General features: G+C 46.0%; 1 protein-coding gene across 1 annotated transcript; it reads left to right on the top strand.

Moving 5' to 3' along the window:
* Positions 1-9,508: 9,508 nt before the first annotated feature.
* On the top strand, positions 9,509-12,267 carry hry (bHLH transcriptional repressor hairy). Its single transcript, XM_066726859.1, has 3 exons — positions 9,509-10,207; positions 10,372-10,467; positions 10,568-12,267. Exons 1-3 carry the CDS (start codon positions 10,046-10,048, stop codon positions 11,402-11,404), a joined length of 1,095 nt encoding a protein of 364 aa, XP_066582956.1. The 5' UTR covers positions 9,509-10,045; the 3' UTR covers positions 11,405-12,267.
* The last annotated feature ends 205 nt before the right edge of the window (positions 12,268-12,472 follow it).

Below are 12,472 nucleotides of genomic sequence, written 5' to 3'. Positions count from 1 at the left end.
GTACTGCCGACGGTAATTGAAGGCGGGCCCGATGCACGGTAGCTGATGATTATTATTATTCTTTTTTTCATTCAGTCTCCCGTCGAGACTAGAATGATTCGGCCCTCGATCGTCCGCTCTCCTTTGATTCACCAGCAATCAAATCCGATTCCATCCCGATCTCGCCGAAGGTAAACATATCTTTGATTGCTCCACGAAATCGGTTCTCGTATTGAATCAATCCCACAAAACCTCTCTCGCTCCAACCATTTCCAATCTAAATGGAATTCCCGATAACAGTTTATGCCAACACGACGTTCGGTATTATGCAAAAAGAAACTGACAAATTATTACAATTACCACTTTTATCCTCCAAACGGATGTAATATAGTTGTATGATGGAAAAGACTGAGAAACGTGGCAATAAAGTGAAATGGAAGAGAAAGAAATAGAAATCATTAGTCATTTCTTAAACATTTAACGGCTGATCGCTAAAGCGGAATGAAAAGAAGCGTGAGAGATCGTTGTGGGAGACAAAGGTTAGTGTAAATAGGATTAAAAGTTAGGAGTAGGAGAGAGGGGGGGGGGGGGAGGTTGAGTTTCCGGACAATTAGCATATGATTAGACGGAGGGTTGCTTTATTTACTCCGTGTAACGGGGGGATTGTCGCCCCAAAGGGGCAGGTGACTGCAAGTGCAGGAACGTATAGACGCGAATATTACCATATTATTTCTATTAGACAGTTGGCTAGCCGCAATTAACGCCAGCGTATCGGGTTTTAATTTAACAAAAGCCAGTCCTCCAAAAGCTCGATCGTTTTTCGGTACGATGCTTTTTTCTCCGTCACTCTTCCCAGCGTAGAAAACCTGTTCGATGGAAGGAGGGGATGCTGAAGAGGGAAAGAAAAAATGAATCCCAACGTTATTTCGATGGCGAAATGATGGGAAGCTCCTTAAGGGAGGTTTTTTGCCAACATTTTTTCTTCCTTCATTTTCTTACCTTTACTCTTTCTTTCTCCTTTCCTCGAGGCTTCCGCTAATTAATGCGCGCCGCTGCGCAACCCCGGACGGACCGCCGTGGATAATTGGAATTACGTGAAAAAGCCTCGCTGGCAAATATACACGGGACATCCGAAAAAAAAGCACATTGTCGTCACGTGATGGATGTAATTGACGCTGGCGCGTATTCTTCGTGTCCCAAACTCAGCCTCGAACAAGTTTTGTCCATTAAAATAACTCGTTAAAATTGCAACAAAAAATTGGTGAGTCGATGCAATTTGTATGGTATATATATATATATATATACATACATATAGGAGAGAAGGCGACGTACTTTGCGTTTCTCGAATTTAATCATTTCCTTGCGTTTGGCGCGAGATATGGTTGAGATTGAATTCCTGGCAGTAACTTTAATCGCGGCGTCAGAAGCATCTTGTTTTCAATTTTTATCCTCGATCGATTCCAATTCGGCGACACGAAACACACCTGTATTCTGTCGATAGGACTAGTCGCCGTAACTTTCCCGTACCATCTCCAAGAGATAAATCCTCGTGTTCCGGCACTCACCGTATAGTAGAAATCAAATTTACATAACGCACCAGCGATTAGATACGATTCCCGTTTCTTTTAACGGCGTACATCAGAATTTGAAATTCTCCGTGAAGGACCGATGGGGGAATGTGAAACTCAGAGAAAAGACCATTATGGTGAAAGAAACTCGTTCCAACTTATCGGTCATCCAACAGTTAACATCACTAATTAACCGCAGAGTTTCTTAAACTTTTCTCGAAACGAGGTATTTTCTGTGATATAGAAAAGGAAACAATTGAAGCGCGAGATATCGAGGAAATTAACATTACGAAGAAAACGTGGAACGAATGGTGAATTCCGGTAGCCGATTGGTTAGAAGGGATTTTTGTCGTTGAAATGGATTTTTTGGGAGGCACGGTGAAAGGAACAGGAAGGGGGGGGAGCTAGACGTTTCTTTGAGAAGGATGAATAAAATTATTATGATAAGACCTCGATTAATTTGGAGACGTGGAACCCCGGTAGTCAACGAAGCGCGTAAGCCAGGTCTGAATAGGCTTACCCCGGTCGTCGTTGGCTATTGGCTAAAGAGCCGAGGAGGATCCTTGAATATCGTGAGCGAGTGCAAGGAGCAAAATCGGCGGTCATTAATATTGTCGGATTAAGCAGCCTCGTGCATTAATCCGAAGACCAAAGACGAAATCCTATTTCACATTGCCAGACACGACGCGGAGAGGGAGGGACTTGTTTCGGAATGTCAGTTTCATTAGAGGCGTTCGTGATCGAGAAAACGATTAAAAGGTGGAACGCGCGCCGGACTAGCTGCGCCTGCATGGGCTGGGAACCGAGACTCGCCTTCTGCCTCTCCAAGAGAAATAAATGACGAGGACCTCAAAGCGAAATTGAATTATTCCCTCTAAGCATCCCCAGGACTCTGTTATGCGATTTTTGAAATTGATTTAAGTCCACCCATACTACTATACACGTATGCATATATGTAAAATAAATTCTTCTTCCTTTCTTTGCTATACGATACACACGAGCACTTTTAATTATAGATCATTGATAATTGGACGTGTATTTTTTGCAGCACACGCGAGAGTTGCTCGACGAGAAATGAACAGGCGGATTACTGTAGAAGGCAAAAACAATAAATGTAGAAATGGTAATTGGAGACGTTTGAGAAACACGCGACACGTACGGAAATTGTCAGCAGTGACACTTTCTTTTTCTACCTGAGCTTCCAAGAGACGCGGTCCCAGCCAGAGTAGCCAGAGTGGTAGTAAAATTAATTCTGTAAACGCTTTATTGTTCGACTGCTCTTTACAGCAGGACGCGCGAATCACTTTTACGGTAGGGCCTCTCTTTCCCATCAGTCATGCAGTCGCGCGACTCGTTTTCCCGTCTCTTTCGATCCCCATAAACCTAACGCTTCGTTAAAGTAGGTTAAGCAAGGCATTATTCGATCATTCCTAACAAAATCACGCCTAATCTCATACTGTTTGTTTTCTCAAACGTCTCATATGTATTTTCGCTCGAATCGAGATATATAGTACATGCACCGATAGGATGTATACGAGCCGTGAAAAAATGCAGGTGACAGCCAAGGTCAAAGTGAATCTTGCGAGCTGCTTATCGAGTTTTTAAAAATTGTACCGTGCCACGGGCTTTCCTTCCCTCCTCAGGTATTTCCAGTTAGAGCCTCGAGGATCGATTGATTCGATTGGCTCGCGTACTTCGGTGCGCGTGCCAAAAAAGAGGGTAATCCGATCTGAAGCAAATCAAGTGCAAATTAAACGACGAGAGAGGACGAAAATCCACTCGGAGGAGCAAACTCGTTCGGACGTGGCCTGGAACACGATACTCCTGCGGCAAAGTGCCAAAGGAAGCTTCGCCGAAAACTCAACGAATTGTGACCAGAGCTCTTGATATTCATCAAAACTGATCGTGAAAGCCGCATCCACGTCTTTTCAGGACCTGTGCAACCATTTGCTCCAGAAAACTCTTTTCGATATTCGCCCAGATTCATTTATCGATGTTTGTGTTACGATTATAATTTCATCGAGTATAATTTCAATGTCTTTTAACAATGGTTTTTTTTTCAAGAAAGAAAAGAAACAATAGATCTATGCCTATCGTTTACGGAGAGTGATCGGGAGGATAATAAAATTCGACGACCTTTTTTTGGGGCACGCGACTACGCGTGGCAGTATACAGTCCTTCGGTGGGTATCATAACCCCTTTAAAAGCACAACAGTGCAGTAAGAAGGATTGCCGGAGCGGGTTAACTATAAAGGTGCACTGATCACCAATAAAAGGGTTTACCGAGGTACTGATGACAATTCTCAATCCTTTTTAACCCTGCCACCAGGCCTACTATAGTCTTTGGTTTTGTAGTAAAGGGTAAATGCTCGCAACCCTTTTACAACCCCACAAGACGGCGCGAGGTTCCTAAAATCTCGCTGGCCGTAAAGAAGTGAAAGTCTTCGTTCATGAGGACTTTACGTGCCTCTCTGTCGTTTTACGATAGCAAAAAAGCGCTTAAAAGTCGTTTTCGCTGCACCGAGAAGGGTTTATGATTAGTTTTTCCAGCCGACCTCGCGATTTTTTCCTCTTTACGATGGATTTTCCCTTTTGGCCACCCCCTTCCTCTACCCTTTTACAATCCTTGCCAAGCTTGACCCTTCTGTGCAGGCAGCTCTTTTTTATTGCTTTACGGTACCCAAAGCAACCCCTTGAAGCACCGACTCGCTTTACCTCATCCGAAAAAAATATTGCCGCTCGCAAAAATTTTGCGGTTTCCTCAAATATTGCTATATTGCTGTCTCTACCCCTACCAGAACGTCTTTCCTCATTCTTACGAGGCTGCCCACTTTTTTTCCACGAGTCAAACGAACGGCTTTATGACAGCCCAGTCTTTTTAAACAGCTCCCAGTCAGCTGCCATAATCACTTACAACGTTTTGCCTCATCCTTTCCCGAGGCACAAGCAAAAAGTTTCACATTTTTCTGCAATATAATTAAAATTCACCTTTTTCTTTATTTTTACCATTTTCCTGCTTATAATCGATGATAACATGAGAGAATGATATTGACAGGCGAAATATTGTAAGAAAAGGAGGTAAAACGATGGAATATGCGTGTGCTGGTATATGACAAATATTAGGATAATTTGGACGACGAGGCTAAGCATATTACAGGCAGTGAGACTGGAAATCAACACCATCGATTCGTTCTGGTCGAAGGGCAATAAAGGGTAGGACAGACGCACCCCAATCCATCAAGTTTACAACCGCCATTTGCGAATCCTCCTTTCGCAAAGGCTTAAGGATTTACCAAGGCCGTGTGTCTGCGTTTTATGATTTAACCCTAATTAAAGAGGTAAACCCTCGCAACTTGGCCCTCGGCGTCCTCCGTTAGTTTCAGCGAGCAATATTTGCCAAACATCAGTCGCATTTTAAAAGATGCAGCGTTCCGCGTGACAAAAGCTTTATATACCCGTGACGCGAAATGGAAATGGAGAAGACTCTCTCAGCTGCATTCTCCATTTACGTTAATTTACTTAATAGCCTCGACAATTTTCAGCCCCTCTGCTCTCTTACATCTCCCAGTAGAATATTTTAAAAGAATTACGATCGAAATTTCCAATTTGTCAATTACGTGTCTTCTTGTCTCTTATATACCTTTAAAGTTTTTATTCTTCGATCAGTAAATACACTTAAATATTTCCATAAGACTCCTAAAGATTGAGTTAAGATAACGGTAAATCTATTACTTTATGTTTGATATTACAAATTTCTTTCCATTATATATTTTATAAAGTTCGTAGCTATACTCACTTTATTGCACATTATTATTCTGACCAGAGTGTCGCCACACGCCGTAACCCTTTTCTTTCGGTAAAGGTAGCCGTTAAGCCATTCTGAAACCCTTTCCTAAATCCTTCTGAAAGTATAATAATAGATTTAACCAGTTAACGCAAAGTGAAATGGACCCAATATCTATGAATACAAGTTTGCCTTAAAATCTAATCAAATATCGGAGACGTTTTGTGTAACAAGAAATTTTCACAATTATTTTTTTGTTCACTCTTTCCACATTATTTGTACAAATAGTATACAGTAAAAGTAATATTATTTAGAATGAATTATGGCACAAATCAGGTAAAAATGATTTTCTAAGTGAAAAAAATTGGAAACGAAGAAAATATACGAGTCACGCGAATGGGGACTTGAAGTTTTCTGTTAAAAAGGTTGCTTTTTTTTCGACAAGCTTTCCAGCAACCCCTTCGCACGTCCAGTACAGCTGTTGATTAGGCAGACCAATTTTTTTTCGCCAGGTTCAAAGCAGAATTTTTTGTCACTTTACTGCCGCCGTCACTATTTTCATCGGCTACCGAAATTTTTTTTCGCGCAAAGACAGCCCGAGGTAGTTCCGGGTAGGACAAACTTTTTGCAATGCAAAAAAAACTCGACGATGTTTTTACGAGTCCGGAAAAATGTTTTAAAGATTTATTTTCCAAACACAAGAATTAAAAAATACAGCTCGGTACACCCATGCAGTAAATCCTCTCTATCCGTGACTTGTGTAGTGAAAAGCAAATTTTTCTCTCCGTTCGTTACAATCGCTACGTGAGAAAAAAATTTAACGCTGTTAGAGAAGTCACAAATATTTGGAAAACTTTACAAGCGAAGAAATTTTTTGTTTCCAGCAAAATTGCAGGGAACGCAGCTGAAATAATTGAAAGATGACATGAGTGGCCAGCTATTTACGCTGAAAACCATTCGCACGTTACTCGCATGCCGTTGAATATTTAAATATACAAATTACATGCACTATTCAGATTTTGTCCGACGATTGGAATATTCTGATTGGCTGCCTCGAGCCGATCGTAAAACTCGCACGCAGAGCTTATACATACTCAAACACTGCGCGTGCTGGTGCGTATTGGCAAACCAGTAATTTAGAGTTATTATCGGTAAAGCAAATAGTGCCGAAAGGGGAATATACTATATTTGTTCGCTGCGTTACTAGGGAAATTTCGTTCCCAATTTAAGCGTTTCTTCGGCAGCCGTAAAAGAATTCAATGCACCCTTAAAGCGATCGGCCGATGATAATAGCTACGAAGAAATAAATAGTATCACTGGAAGACTTAAGAGGGATAACTAAAAAGGATACACGCTGAACTAAGGACGTTTCGTATAGGATTGGATTTAACAGGGATTGAAAAAGGTATAGAGAGAGGGAGGGAGAGAGAGAGAGAAAGCCTGGCCGAAGAAGCAGCATGATTTGAGCTCATGGAATCCTAATCTGAAATCTTGAAAGGGGAACTGATATTAATGTGTTGTGCTGCGGGCCACTGCTAATGCTACTTGGCAATGCTTTTATCCGACCACCAGCCACGTACGTAACGCACTGGCACCCCATAAAGCTAACGAGTCATGGGGTCCTAAGGCCCAGGGCAACAGGTGGCTGCTGCAACTGCGCGCGGCGCTGTGGCCTCTCCAACAAAATACCTCTCGCAACGTGTCAAAGGTTAAAGAGAGCGACGCGAGAAAAAATATCCATTAATCCATTGATTTATTTTCTCACTCGGTCGTCTCTTCATCCAATTCTATACAAGGAAAGACTATGCTGAAATATCACGCCAGTCGTGCGTTGACTCGTAACACTTGTCGCATTGCTATATACGAAATAACAAAGCGCGTCTGTTGTTTACTCCTTACCGAAGCTTATCGTCTAACGCGTTGTATAACTAGTCTCGACTCACACTCGAGAGTGTACATTTGACTTTGACTCGCTCCGCTCGTGAGCGAGCCCTTTTTGCATCATCCTTCGCACCGACCTGCTCCTTCTTTGAAAAAACCTGCGGATATCTCCGAGAGATGGAGCCACTGTAAATAGCCAATCCTTTCTTCCCGTGTGTATATACTCATTTCCTGCGTACAAAAACCAAAGAAAATCTCGGTAGGCTAGAGAGCACCTATACAGCATTCATGTATAAACAATCGTTCGGTATTTTGAAAGATACATCTTTTTTTAGGTATGGTATACCGGAGAATCAACGAGACTGTATAACAAGACGGTAGAGGAGAGATTGCTAGGAGATAAGGAGGGTAATTGGGAAAGTCCCGGGGGAAGTATTGTCGAAGGGAGGACGGTACATGCTGAGAGGTATAAAAATAGAGTGAGGTAACGAGGGGCGGCGAGTTTAATATAGCGTGACGAGGTTGCGAAACGCAAATGGCACGGTGTGGGAGTTGTGGGTAAAAATTGGCATAAACGAGTGGCGCACGCGATCGCACGGTAGTCGCGTGATTCACGCGGGATGCGTTCTAAATAAATTCGAGGCATAGGTAATTCTCTGGCCCCCACCCGTGCGGATCGCGCGACCCACGCGACGGAGCCGAACAGAGTTAACTGTGTCGGTTGCCCCCACCCGCGCCTTTCTACGGACTCGCGCGGCACGCACGGTCCCGAGGAAGCTTCTCCGACGAGTGGGGACTCGTCTTGACCAATCAGAGACCACTAGTCGTACGCCACGACGAATCAAGCGCATGCGATTCGCACCCGATTCCTCGTCCTTCTTCATCCTTCTGGCCCAAGGCCCTTGGCAACCCTTCGCCAGCGCTTTTCTCTCTCTCTCTCTCTCTCTCTCCCTCTCTATCTTCCAGTCTATCTCTTTCTTACACCTAACCTGTTGCAGGTAGAAATTCCCCCTTTCCTTTCACCTCGATTCTCGTCTCTTTTCCCCTTTCCTACCCCTTCCACCACAGTCCCATCCTTTTTCTCTCTCCCAGCTCTCCCGACTCACACAGCTTCCTCTTTATCTTCCTTCCTCTCTCCCCTGCTTCACGTACTACCACCGACGCTTTTTAACCCAATCCACCCCCCCCCCCTCTCTTTATCCCATCGCAGCCTCTTTCAACCCCATTTCCGTCTCCTTAGAAAATCTTTTGACCGTAACAGAGCAAATCCCTCCCCCCCCCCCTCCCCCTCTCTGGAAAATTCCCCGTCAAAGTCCAAGCGCGACCGAGCGAGAAACGATAAGGCGAGGTCATGTAATCGCGGCAAAGAAACTGAAAAACAGTCCGGTTAATTTTCCGCGAACGTTTCCCCGGCAGTTTCCACACGCGTGTTTATCAGCCAGCGAGGGATTGGCACGTGTGTCAAGGCAGTCAGTCATCGGGGCCTTTCGACACGGCGACTGCATACGCGCACGCAGAAGCGCCGAGTGTGTACGTGAGAGATAAATGCGCCGCGTGCGTTAATCGTTCTATCGCGAGGAGAGAGAGAGAGAGGCCAAGAGGAATTTCGAAAGAGGCCGCGAGACGGGAGGGACGACACACGGGCACGTGCCAGGAGGCGCGCGTGCGTCATTCCGACTTGTGGCACTCGGCTATTTTCGAACGTACGTGATATAAGTCGCGAATGACGTTGCGCCTACACGTGTACGCGCATCCTCGTACGTGAGAATCGGCCCTGGCAGAATTGCCACCGGCAACCTTGCCGAACACTCGCAATCTTCTTCGCGATAACCGCGCGAAAGACTAATCGTTCCTCGACTTTTAAACTTGTCACGCTACACGCGCGAACCTTCGACTAATCCGACTATTTGCTCCAATTTCCATCCGTCTCGCGCGCGAAAAACGTGTGCGTGCTGCGGATGATCGAGCCGCCTCGGTGATAAGACACCGGCTATTACACGGTATACGGTAGACTGATTTTTGGATACGCGTTCGTTGATTACAGCGAAAACAGTGAGCAGGTAAATGTATATATCGATCGCGTAGGTGAGAGCTCGCACGTGTGCGTGCAATGGCAATCCAATACCGATTCAAAGCTCTCGTGGAGGCTGGGGTTTCTCTGAGGAGGAAGGTGGGGAGGAGGGGGGCAAGTGGCCTCGGCAGGGGCCTCCAGGGGCTCCAGGGGTCCTGCGAGTAAACTTGCTGAAGAGAGCAGCCTGCGGATGGTGGCAGGGGAAGGGGGAAAGGGAAGGGAAGCTGTGTTGGGTGTCCGGAGAGGTAGAGGGGAGCAGAGAGGATACCGGGTGCCGTCCGAAGGAATTCTAAAGGTGGGGGAGGATCAGGGTAAACCGTCACGCGCTATCCCCACCATGCCTCGGCTTCCCCTTCCATTGCGGGGCGCCGCGCCAGCATTCCGTCCGTTGCCACGCTTAGAGAGAAGCCGTCGAAGCCGAGCGAGCCGACACAGTTCAGTCACAGACTTGTAGAGGCCGAGTCCGAATCGAGTCAGTCGAGCTCTGACATCCGCTGAGGCTGCTCGTCGCTCCTGCAGCTCGAAGCCGGCAAACTCTTCTTCCGACTCCTCGGATCTCGTACTTGGAACATTTCAACCATCGCGCGCTCCCCGTGCATCGTACTACGCTTCCTCCTATTGCCACTCGAGGATTATTCCTATAACTCTGACTATCCCACGTACTTGGTCTATTGTCGAGAATACTTGGGACTCTTGGATTACCAGTGCAGTGCGTTTGCTCTTTAGTGCTACTGCATCTACCTGGATACTTGTGATAGAAAAATGGTGACTGGAGTGGGTGCAACGATGCCGACCGGCGGTGTTACGGTGGGTGCAACACCACCCGCGCAACACGTGCCCCAGGAGGCAGGCCAGCCTCCGACGCAAACTGCCACCACGACCACTACGACCACCACTACCAGAAGATCGGGCGAGAATCGACGGGTTGGTGTCTCATCTTCTTTTAAATCTCTTTCTTCATTCGGAACCACGAGAATAATGCATATATACATATAGTCGTTTCGGCAATGTTTCGATCGTTGAGAGAAACTATATATAATTCGTTGGCCGAGACAGTTTTCTAACCGTTTATCCTCTTTCTTTTACAGAGTAACAAACCGATCATGGAAAAGAGACGTCGAGCCCGCATCAACAATTGTTTGAACGACCTGAAGGCCCTCATTCTGGATGCCATGAAAAAAGACGTGAGTATCCGAATAAAGTTGATCGTGAGCCGGAGAGAAGAAATATCTCGAGTCTCGAGGGAGAATCGACTAATCGAGATTTTTGTACGTTTGCTTACAGCCAGCGAGACACTCGAAACTTGAGAAAGCTGATATTCTGGAGATGACGGTGAAACATTTGGAGACGCTGCAGAGGCAACAGGTCGCCCTGGCAGCAGCCACAGATCCGAACGTGTTGAACAAGTTTCGCGCAGGTTTCACGGAATGCGCAGGGGAAGTAGGGAGGTTTCCCGGTCTGGACGCATCGGTGAAGAGGCGACTGATGGCTCACCTGGCCTCCTGTCTGGGTCCTGTCGAGACCAGCAACGGCAGCAACCAGACGAACGGTCAACAAGCTGTGCAGCCTGCACCACCGACCACGCAGTTGCAAGTGCACATCCTCCCCCAGGTGGATGCTACTCCTCGGATCCAAGTGCAGCAGTCGAACGGCATCTTCTTCACGAATGCCAATGGTACCGGTCTGCAGTTGGTCCCCACGAGGCTCCCCAACGGAGACATCGCCCTGGTTCTTCCTGCCGGTGCCAAGGCTACCCCCGTGACCTCGCCTTCGGCATCCCCGGCACCAACATCACCCCTGCCGACTCTCATCCCCATTCCGCAGAGGACGGCGAGCACCGCATCCGCGTCCTCCTCCACGAGCTCGACGAGCTCCACCTCGACCTCGGCTGCCAGTCCGATCGCCTTCGAGGCCCCCCCTGCGGCCTTCCGCGAGCAGAGCACCGGATTCTCCAACGGCAACAGCCACAGGGACGTCGCCACCTCCCCCGCCAATGGCTACACCAGTGACCCCGAGTTCGACCCAAGGGTCTACAGTCCACCCCTGCAAAAACCATTGGCCCTGGTCATGAGGAAGAGCGTTTGTCACGACCCTGACGACAAACCTTGGAGACCGTGGTAAAGAGTGGACGATGGTCCTGGTGGGAAGAACGATCCTGACGAGTCCCGGGCGCGTTGGCGGAAATTCCTTGCGGCTCGGCGCGTCCTTCGAGGATGGACGAATGCTGCGGGAAACGTGATAAAAATCGTCCAAGCTTGTGACTAGATGCTATATATAGTATACATATGTGTATATATAAATATATATAGACGTAGATAAAATAGTGATCAGACGGAGATGCCGTCGTTTGACTGAAGTTAGCCAATAGTTGGGCGACAGTTCCGCGAATCGGGCATGTTCCTTAAGTAGGAGAATGAAATCTCGCAGTAGAGATCTGTATAGTAGTTCTTCCACGTTCGTCTCCTATGGCCAGTAGCCTATAAGGCGGTGCCTTATACAGTGCCTTGTAAATAGAGTTTGCTTATACTCCGGCGTGGACGCAGCTGATTATGTTTTATGCGAGACAAACGCACCATGTACCTTCTCATCCTCTCCCATTCGATTTTGTACATATTATTACGAATTATATTTGTATTTTAAGTGCCTTACGCAACAAGAATCACCTAGGTCTTCCAATTCTGTTTCTTGTACGTAATACGCCAAGCGAGTGTTGTTATTATTGACGAAAGAGATAGCAGAGCGTTTACTAATCGATTCTCGATAAAGGATTGTTTAGTTATAGATTATTATATTTTAAGGTATGCGTGCGTCCGTGCCTGTTCTGTATGCGTGTTCGATGACCGAGCGAAAGGGAAAGAGAATCCTCTATTTATATTTATATACGAGTGCAAAGATATTAAATTTATAATTCCATTCTACATTGTGAGAATAGAAAACCGACGCTTATTATCGAGAGTATCAAAAAATAAATACTGATCTCTTATAACAACTTAAACCTTGACTCTTTATTATCCGCATCTCTTGGGGGAAATGTTACGATTGAAATTATTTGCTCTATTTCGTAAATTGTGAGAAATTGTTCTTGGATTTAATTCGTCGATGGATCCACGCTATAATTATTGAGGAGAATGCACAAAGGGGGTCCGCTGTAACACGAGTCCGTAATCGGACTAATATGTTTTGTCAGCG

The sequence above is a fragment of the Prorops nasuta genome, unplaced genomic scaffold (genome assembly GCF_024137725.1).
Source record: "Prorops nasuta isolate Cenicafe-Biocafe unplaced genomic scaffold, Cenicafe_Pnas_1.2 PNAS00005, whole genome shotgun sequence".
NCBI lineage: Eukaryota > Metazoa > Arthropoda > Insecta > Hymenoptera > Bethylidae > Prorops > Prorops nasuta.
This window is presented reverse-complemented; position numbering and strand designations above follow the sequence as displayed.